The sequence below is a fragment of the Babylonia areolata genome, chromosome 24 (assembly GCF_041734735.1).
Source record: "Babylonia areolata isolate BAREFJ2019XMU chromosome 24, ASM4173473v1, whole genome shotgun sequence".
Classification (NCBI taxonomy): domain Eukaryota; kingdom Metazoa; phylum Mollusca; class Gastropoda; order Neogastropoda; family Buccinidae; genus Babylonia; species Babylonia areolata.
Genome location: NC_134899.1, coordinates 28,931,621 through 28,941,414, shown reverse-complemented (window position 1 = coordinate 28,941,414; position 9,794 = coordinate 28,931,621). Strand labels below are relative to the sequence as shown.

Sequence of the window (9,794 nt, the reverse complement as noted above, 5' to 3'; positions counted from 1 at the left end):
GACTGTAGGAGATGTTTTTCTAATGCTCTCAAACATAATTCCAGAGAGCAAAAGCAACAACAAAACTTGAGGCCTGTTGACCACATCTCTAAATAAATTGAATTGTTGCTTTTTTAAAAATGTGATCAAGTAAGACTGAGTGGTAGGGGGTTTACTTTATGAATTTTGATGATAGGATGGATAAAAAAATTTTTAAATATGAAAAAGAATAAGGAATAATTTTGGGATCAATCTTGTTGTGGATCTATATCCTGCTGGTGATGCCACTTTTGGAGCCGTGATGTGACCTGAGTGGCATACAAATGGGGATGGTTCGAAAGAATTACCGATTTACTGTAATAAAGGATAGAAAAGATCCACGCACTGGCCAAGGACATATAGACAGCCAGTCACAAAAGGGTTTTTCTATTGTTTTATTATACAATAGTTAGAAGAAGAGAAGAAGAGATAAGACAATGCAGTAATGTGGTGAGACGCTGGCTGTTGGGGCGACACACACTGTGTGTGACACACACAGTCAGTGGTCAGCTAGCTTGCTCAGGTGAAAAGTGATCACTGGTCATATGCTGTCGCTATTTGTGCAAGTCACACAAACTGCAAACACAACCACGTGTGCTGGAAAGCAAAATGGGCCTATTGACCTGAATATTTTAATAATCTGTGTTTGTTGTCAGGTGTTTAGTGATAGAGTTCTAAATGATTCCTGAACGGATTTATGTCAGATTGGTTGTAAAACAAAGAGCGTAACACCTACTTTCTAATGAGCATAAAATGAAGTGTTGATTATTTAAGATGAATTTATCATCTTAATTTAAGTCACCTGAAAAGGATCACTTTTAACAAGATTGTCGCTGAAAATAACAAACTGCGTTAAATCAGTTTACTGTAGGCAAACACAAATGGAATAGATTTAAAGATGAAATTGCGACGATTCTGCCAGTATATAATACTTGTAGTTTACTGATCCGACGAAAGAGATACTTCATTAAATACGGTGTGTCAGAAACACACTTTTCAACTCAGCCAAAGCTGTCAAAGCAATGTCAGTTGTGCAGTGAATGTCGTTCAATGTCAACAATGAAAATCGACCTTGTAATTTCTAGATGCCCTATCTATTCTCATTCAAACACTATAATAGTGTGGCTTTAGTTTCCAACAGCAGTCACATATAGAGTTGTACACTGTAGCATTATGTGTGACGAGAAGACAAATGACGTAAACTCAGCGCCAGTTGAAATCTTTTGACTGACGAACGATTAAACTAAAATCAAATATGCCAACTGACTTAAGTGTGTGTGTAAGCACAACAGATATAATCTGCATTGAACGATACACAGATTTGATTTAATAAATGTTCTGAGCATTAGAATGGGCTTTGTATTCAAATTTGGAATGGCGTCACACATTCTGTGCGAGTCTTTGTGGACCGGCAGGTTAGTTGCAAAAAAGGCGTCTGCTATACAGCTCATGCGTGAAGCAGTGTCTGAAGCCAGCTGAACACTTGGCTGCATAAAAATCAAAGACAACTCTCCCTCCTTAAAATAACAGATAAAAAAAAAAAAAGTGGGTCTCTACACTCCAGGACTGCTTTCCTACCAGCCTTGATTTTTTTCAGTTATTTCTTGTATAAGTTTTATTCAACATTTACACAATAAATATACATCTGAAAAATACAAGAACACGGATGACAAAGTGATATGAATCCAATTTCATTAATCAAACGTGTCCCCTCAAGTCTTTTCGTCTTCTTTGTTCCTGGACCACATCAGATGTCTTCATCCATCAGAATCTATCGCCTTCCCACCCCTTGTTCCATTATTTTTTACTTTTTCCATTCAGCTCATACAATGAAATCCCAGCCAAAAACTCTCTCTCACACACATACACTCACACACACAATCACACACACACACATACAATGTCATTTCAGCCATCAACTGCTGACTCAAAACAATGCAGTATCAAAACACACAAATGATGAATGAGCTATACATCTCATGAAGTTATACATCACAATTATTCAAAAACCATGACTGAAAACAGTAACACAGTTTTCCTTGTCTTTAGTTGCAACTGCATGGCCACCCAAAATGAAATGTGTTCACCGTTGATCCAACGATTTTCAGCCTGTCCCAAAACATTTGTTGCTGATCGTACATTGTGATTTGTGGTCAACACTGGACCGACGTCTGGGGGGATGCAGATTCGTGCCCCAACAGAGACGTGTTTCTTGTCCAGTGACTGGCTCCTGCCAAGAGTTTACTGTGCTATGGGTTCAAATAGGAAGACTTGAGACCACACAGGTGTCTTCATCTTTCAGGCATGGGTGATGCCAGGACATAGTAGAAAGCATAGAGAACAGCTTTGTCATCTTGCCCCAAACCTTAATGTACCCCCATAGCAGCAATATCATCATCTACAATTTAAAAAATCCTAATTAAATACTGTGACTTTCACATCCTGCTCTCATGGTGACTTCAGTTTGGATTTCCCCTGAAACTTCATGTTTGGGGTGAGATCCTGCCGGTCAATGTTGTCAGCAGTTCAGGGGAACTGTGGTTGGAGGAATGTGGTGGCGGTCTTCACTCCAGAGCAAAGCTTACTCAGTACGGCTCCGTGTAATCAGCAGGGGCTTTTTAGGTGGTGTTTTGCGGATATCAGAACGGAGGCTGCTTAACACCACTGAAGTGATTCAGCAGCAGTGCAGGGCCTGCTCCAATGTAAACCCTCTTGCTGACTTTACACTGACAGATAGATCTCCCTGTGGATTACTGGCACCAGGACTATGACATAATTATGAGCAAAGGTGTGGCTGTTTATAGGGGACTCAATAGGCTTGGGTTTAATGTAATTGAAACAGCAAACTGCCAAAGATAACAGGACAGAAAAAAAAAACCATCACAAAACTAAGTAACCCGCAAAACTGCCTATGCCAACATATATTGTACTATTTCCAATTCATGCTTGTACATTTCATATACTATCCACCCCCACCCCATCCCCCGAGCTCCCTTTATTCCTTGTGACTACAGCACAGTTGATAATATAGACACAGTCTATTCTGTTCTGCCCTTGTCCACTGTCTGCCCTATCAGCTGCTGCGTCCTGAGGAAGACCGTTTCCTGCAGGGAGGGGCGGAGGGAGGAGGGGCTGGAGGCACACTGCTCACCCACAGAGAAGTAACAGCCAGACACGCCCTGCAGTTCAGCTGATGTGGCCACATGCAGCAACCACAGTGCCGCATTCTCTGGGCTCTGAAAACACATCACATCCAAACATAAGGCCGTGACTGGCAGAATCTACACACATTACATTAAAACATAATGTTGTAACTGGCAGGATCTACTTACTGTCTTTTGACAGAGTGTGAATGTGAAACCGTATGTGAAACTCAGGAAGTGAGAAGTTTTGCTCCTACTGCACAGAATATTCTGAAAAGCTTCATCAAGTAGCAAAGCACAATCAAAACGATTCACAAATCTTACCCAAATCTCCCAAATATTTTCCCTTTCCACAAAAGTATATTAATTTAATGGCCTTATTTGCTGGTTTTCCATATCAAGACACATTCATGAGATGCATATACACAAACACACAGACACACACGTACACATATGCAGACACATATAAAAGCAGAATCACAAATATACAAATGTGGACACACACACACACTCGCACCATGAAGAAGTAGTGTCTGAGGATGTCCATGGCCCAGCTCACAGTCCAGTGCACATGCTGGTAAAGGTCTGTGTTCACCACTCCCGGGTGCACGGCATTCACCGTCACCATTGAACCTTTTTGCGCCAAGCGACGACTGAGGGCATATGTGTACAGCAGTATGGCCAGCTTGGAGGTAGCGTAGGCGTTGTGAGGGGAGTAACTCCAGTCATCACGTTGCCTGACACAAACATGTGCGTATAGACATGCACATATAAAAGAATCAACTTCCCCTAATCATATGATATCATAAACAATGCCTGTTAGGACCTTTTTATCTGACTTTCCCCTCACCTCCCTTACCCTCAAAAAAAAAAAAAAAAAATTCCAAATATAGACACACAGAAAATATGTCTTGCCCACTTGGGAGATCAAGAGGACTGTTTGGTATAAATCACACTGACCTTAAAAAGAATGAAAATCCAAATATTACAGCAAATAACGTCCAATCACACATTCAGCATAAATATTGTGATTACTTTAAAGTTTATACAGATGGCTCATATTCCCTATTTCAACTTTTTTTTCCATACCACTCTCTTTTGAACCACTCCCTATTTCCACTCTTTGAGATACAGATGAGATGGCTCACACTCCCTGCTTCCAATCTGTTTTATTTCACTCCCCCCTCCACTCTCTTTGAACCACTCCCTATTTCCACTCTTTCAAACCATTTCCAAATACCACAGTTAAAAAACAACAAAAAAAACAACAACATGCACTAACCCCCCCCACCTCCCCAAAGTGAAACAAACAACTCACCCCCATCCCCGAAAAAACAACAACAACAAAAACCACCTACTCATTTCCACTCCCTATTTTCATTTTCAAAGCACTCCTATTTCCACTCTTTCAAACCATTACCTTTTACCACTCTTTCAAAAAAACAACAACTACTCATTTCCACTCTGTTTAAAACCACTCCTTATTTTCCACATTCAAACCACCCTGTTTCCACTTTCTTTCAAACAACTCCCCATTTCCACTTCCTGCTTCCACTTTGTTTACACCACTTCCTGTTTCCACTGTTTTATACCATTTCCTATTTCCACTTTCACACCACAAAACTATTTCCACTCATTCAAACGACTCCCTGCCTTCTCTCTTTTCAAACGACTCACAGCTTCCACTCTCTTCCAACACACAACCTAGTTCCACTCTTTTAAAACCACTCCATTTCCAGTCTGTACCAAACTACAACCTATTTCCACTCCATATCCACTCTCTAGTAAACAACCTATTTCCATTCTGCTTGAACCACTCTATTTTCACTCTCTTCCAAACCGCAACCTATTTCTGCTCTTTTCAAATGACTTTGTTTTCCGTTCACTTCCAAACCACAATATATTTCCACTCTCTTCAAATCAATACTTTCAACCTACTCCCTATTTCCACTCTCTTTCAAACCACTCCCTATTTCCACTCTCTCTCAAACCATTCTCTGTTTCCACTCTCTTTTGAACCACTCCATGTTTCCAAATTCTTTCAAACCACTCCCTATTTCCACTCTCTTCCAAACCACAGCCTATTTCCACTCAGTTAGAACCACTTCATATCCAAACCACAGCCTATTTCCACTCAGTTAGAACCACTTCATATCCAAACCACAGCCTATTTCCACTCAGTTAGAACCACTTCATATCCAATCTGTTTCAAACCAAAACCAGTTTCCACTCTTTTCAAACCACTCCCTATTTCCAGTCTCTTCCAATCCACAACCTATTTCTACTTTTTTTCAAACCACTCCCTGTTTCCACTCTTCAAATTACAGCCTGTATCCACTCTCTTCCAAACCACAACCTATTTTCACTCTTTTCAAACCACTCCCTGTTTCCACTCTCAAACCAATCTCTGTTTCCATTCTCTTTCATTAAACTGCATCCTGCATCCACTCTCTTTAATGAAGGCGAGTGCTGCCAGACCCACATTTCTTCAGGCCAGGTGTTTGTGCGCAAGGTGGCCACATGGTGAACAACAGAGGACACATTGACCACTCTCGGCCCGTCCCCTGAGGACTCCATGGTGGGGATCAGAAGGGAGGTAAGCAGGGCATGGGAGAGGTGGTTCACCTGTAGGTGGAGCTCCTGCCCGTCATGTGTGAGGTGGTGAGGCGTCAGCATCACACCCCCTGGTGACAGGACACATTGACAGTAATAAACACTGCCACATCAAACACACAGCACAGCCACATCAAACACACTCACAGTACAGTCACAACCGTTATCAATCAAATTGTGGAAGGACAGGTGAGTTGCCATTATTAATCAAGGGGTAGGTAAGTGATTGATCAAGGCGTGGAGGGAAAGGTAAGTTAGTCACTGTTACTGACCAAGATATGGTGAGATAGGTTAAGTTATTGAGCAACGTGTGGAGGGGACAGGTAAGTTACTATTATTGATCAAGATGTGGATGGACAGGTAAACCACACAACATTATTGATCAAGATGTGGACGGACAGATAAACCACTCACCATTATTGATCAAGATGTGGACGGACAGATAAACCACTCAACATTATTGATCAAGATGTGGACGGACAGATAAACCACTCACCATTATTGATCAAGATATGGACGGACAGGTAAACCACTTGCCATTATTGATCAAGATGTGGACGGACAGGTAAAAAACTCACCATTATTGATCAAGATGTGGAGGGGGCTGCCAGTGGCCAGGAAGTCAGACACAAACCTTCGCACAGAGCTGAACGAAGCCAGGTCCAGCTCCATGAACCTCACTGCCACACAGCACATTGTGATATCACACACATCAAGTCACATTGATCTCACACATCATACCATGTGATATCACACACATCATACCAAGTGATATCACACACATCAAACATATCACACACATCATACAACGTGATAACACACACATTATGTCACATGTATCACACACATCATACCATGTGATATTACACACAACATACTAGATGATATCACACACATCATATGTATCACTCACATATTACCATGTGATATTACATACATCACAAGCATCACACAAATCATTCCACATAATATCACACACATCACATGTCATATCACATTACACTATGTGATACCGCACACATCACATCACTTGTATCATACATATCACATCAGTTGTATCACACACACACACACACATGATGAAGGTGATGCTGACCTTTTGCTGATGGACACTCCTGTTGTATGATGTCTATGGCTATTTCAGCTTCCTCCTTCCTGCGACATGCTGTACACACACACACACACACACTTTTTTCACTCTCTTTTCATTCACTATCATGCTGTTGTATACAATTTGGTCAACCAGTGGTGAATACCGTCTCACTGTAGATCCAAATAAAGGTCACTACACACAATGCTTCATCTGTGTCAGTGCTTGTTTGCATGAAACTGCTTGGGTAAAGACACAGCTTAGCGGTGTTTGCATGATACTGCTTGGGTTTATGACACAGCTTAGCTGACCATTCCACTACACTGGCTGTATCTCAGTGACAAACCTTTCAAACTATATCACAGTGACAGACTTTACACACTGTGTCACATTTACATACCTTTATTGTGAGGCTATTCATGCTACAGCACACGCTCAGCACACATTCAACGTACTGAGTTTACACCTTAAAACTGTGAACTGTGCTGACCTCACTGGAAACACCCAGCAAGCTTCCAGCAAGCTAGCAACACAGCACATGACTATATTCCTGAAGAATACTCAATACAGTTCAAAGAAGGTCTCTGGCACTGGGCATACAGTTGAGAAAGTCACAACTGATAAGTTTGTGTGGTTATCTTTGTTCCTCAATTCATTTGCAAACAATTCTATCTTACACTGGTCAACTTCCTGATATTTACAACATTATTAAAAAAAAAAAATCACCACTATTGTAATGGAACACAACAATTACACTTTGTGTTCCTGTTAGCCTTACTGATTTCCATCAGCATTCAACAGTCCATTCTATATTACTTTCAAAGAGTAAGTTGAAGTAAGAGTACGCTATTAACATTATATCCTGGCAAAGTGCAATTATTAGAATGAGTCTGTTTATGCATTGTTTCATTTTACATTAATGTGGAATGAATATTGTTTCACACTTCATTGCTCATCAGTTTTATCACTGTTGTGTTAAAAAAAACGACACACACAAAAACATGCGGCAACAACTTCTTTCCAGTTTGATTGAGAGGCTGGATTGTGGCAGTGTGGCTCAACCCAGCACCTTAGCAGGGCCAAGCAAAGCCAACTCAAACATGCTCTTCCTGACAAGTGTAAGCACACTGTCATAGGCTGAGTCTGGGCTCAACCTGGATCTTTATCATAGTGATCTACCTTTAGTGTATCAGTGACTGATCTTTATCAAAGACTGAAAGAGACAGACCTTTATTCTATCAGTGACAGATCTTTATCACAGTAACAGAGCTTGAATGTATCATACTGACACAGTGAAAAACCTATATTGAGTCAGTCACTCAGTTTACAGACCTTTACCAGTGACTGACTTTTTACCTACTCATCCCCTCCAATATAGGTGGTAGAGGTGAAAGTAAATGCATGGAATGGAGAAGATGAAAAATAAGAATGCTTGGTAAAAATGACAATTAAAAAAGGAAACAAAACAAATGCCTAAATGACAATTAAAAAAGGAAACAAAACAAATGCCTCTATTGCCCCACAGTGTAGGCTCTCCTCTTACCAATGATGACACTGGCTCCCAGGCTGGCCAGCTGTTTGCTGACATGTAGACCGATGCCTGACGCTCCACCTGTCACAATGGCTGTTCGTCCAGCCTGACTCGGTAAACCTGACAACAGACAGCAAGTCAAACCCTGGCTGACACACATCATGTCAAATCCTAGAATCAATGTCAACCATCTTAATCTTCTTTGGAATGGACTGGGTTCCTGACATGTGTATATTGACAAGCAGTAAAGTCTGCACAGCTAACTGGGAGTGAAAAGTGAGTGGCTCATAGCTAAGAAATAACTTGGTCTGAAAGGTTAAAACTATGTACAAGTGGTGCTGCTGGTTACTGACTTTCAGCTGAGCCAATACGCTGACCCAGGCTGGTATGGAAGAGCTCCAACGAAGGAGTATCTGTGAATGTAGGAGGCAGGTTGTGCCACTGGTGCAGGGATTTTGGAAAGAAGCTGTTGCAGAGGGCTGGGTAGGTGGTGCATTTCTGGAAAAGTCTTTGGGCTCCCCTTGTCTGGATATCTCCTTTGGTCTAAAAGGGGTGGGGGTTACCAAAGCCTACTTTGCTGTTCTTTATCTTGTAAAGCATGGTGAGGTGATTGTGTTGTCTTCTTTTAGTGAGAGGCTCCCACTGCAATGTGTTGAGCATGATGGTCACATGTCCCGGTGTCTGCTCACTGTAGTTGTTGAAGACGTAGTGGGTTGCCCTGCATCGCATTTCTCAAGTATTGACATCATTCTGACAGGTTGGATTCCAGATGGTGGCAGCGTACTAAAAGACCGGTCTGACCATGGTCTTGCACGTCACTGACTTGATGCTGGTGGAGCATTTGTTTAAGTTCCACCTCGGAAAACCTACAGCTCTGTTGTCCTTGTTAACCGTGTTGGTGATATTTTTCCCAGGACAGGTCCTCTGTAATAGTAATGCCAAAGTATTTTGCTGGATGATATTTCCAGTGTCTGCCCATGGAGGCTGTTCACAGTTGGTATTACAGTTTTCTTCTTGCTTGGGGAGAAGCAGGTGATGGTGCATTTGCCGGGGTTAAAGCTCATTTGCCAGGTTGATTCCATGTGTTCCAGAGACTAAAGATCTTGTTGTAGTTGGTAGCTATCTTGATCTGATATCAATTTTCAATATTTCAAGTCCTGGCATCAATCAATAAATGTAAACCTGACATCATGTGATCAACACACATTATGCAAACTCAAAGCATCAATGTTTTGTAAGCATGACTTCAGTAAACATGAAATCAATGCACACTGCGTCAGACTGAGAAACTTGATCAGAGTTCGGATGATCGTTAACAATAGATAATGCATTTCATTTATAAAAAATTTCTGACCGGATACCTTTACTGATAAAATCATTGCACTGAAAGTTTACTCAG

General features: G+C 41.3%; 1 protein-coding gene across 1 annotated transcript in view; it reads right to left on the bottom strand.

Annotated features, from left to right (window-relative positions):
• Nucleotides 1-415: 415 nt before the first annotated feature.
• LOC143299055 (polyprenol dehydrogenase-like) overlaps nt 416-9,794 on the bottom strand; it is a 9,795-nt gene continuing 416 nt past the window's right edge. Inside the window, exons 2-7 of the mRNA XM_076612149.1 lie at nt 8,408-8,515; nt 6,871-6,939; nt 6,353-6,454; nt 5,644-5,845; nt 3,679-3,898; nt 416-3,254 (exon numbers count right to left, since the gene is read on the bottom strand). Coding sequence (XP_076468264.1) covers nt 3,057-3,254; nt 3,679-3,898; nt 5,644-5,845; nt 6,353-6,454; nt 6,871-6,939; nt 8,408-8,515 — 899 coding nt within the window. The 3' untranslated portion in view covers nt 416-3,056. The remainder of the gene's footprint in view (nt 3,255-3,678; nt 3,899-5,643; nt 5,846-6,352; nt 6,455-6,870; nt 6,940-8,407; nt 8,516-9,794) is intronic.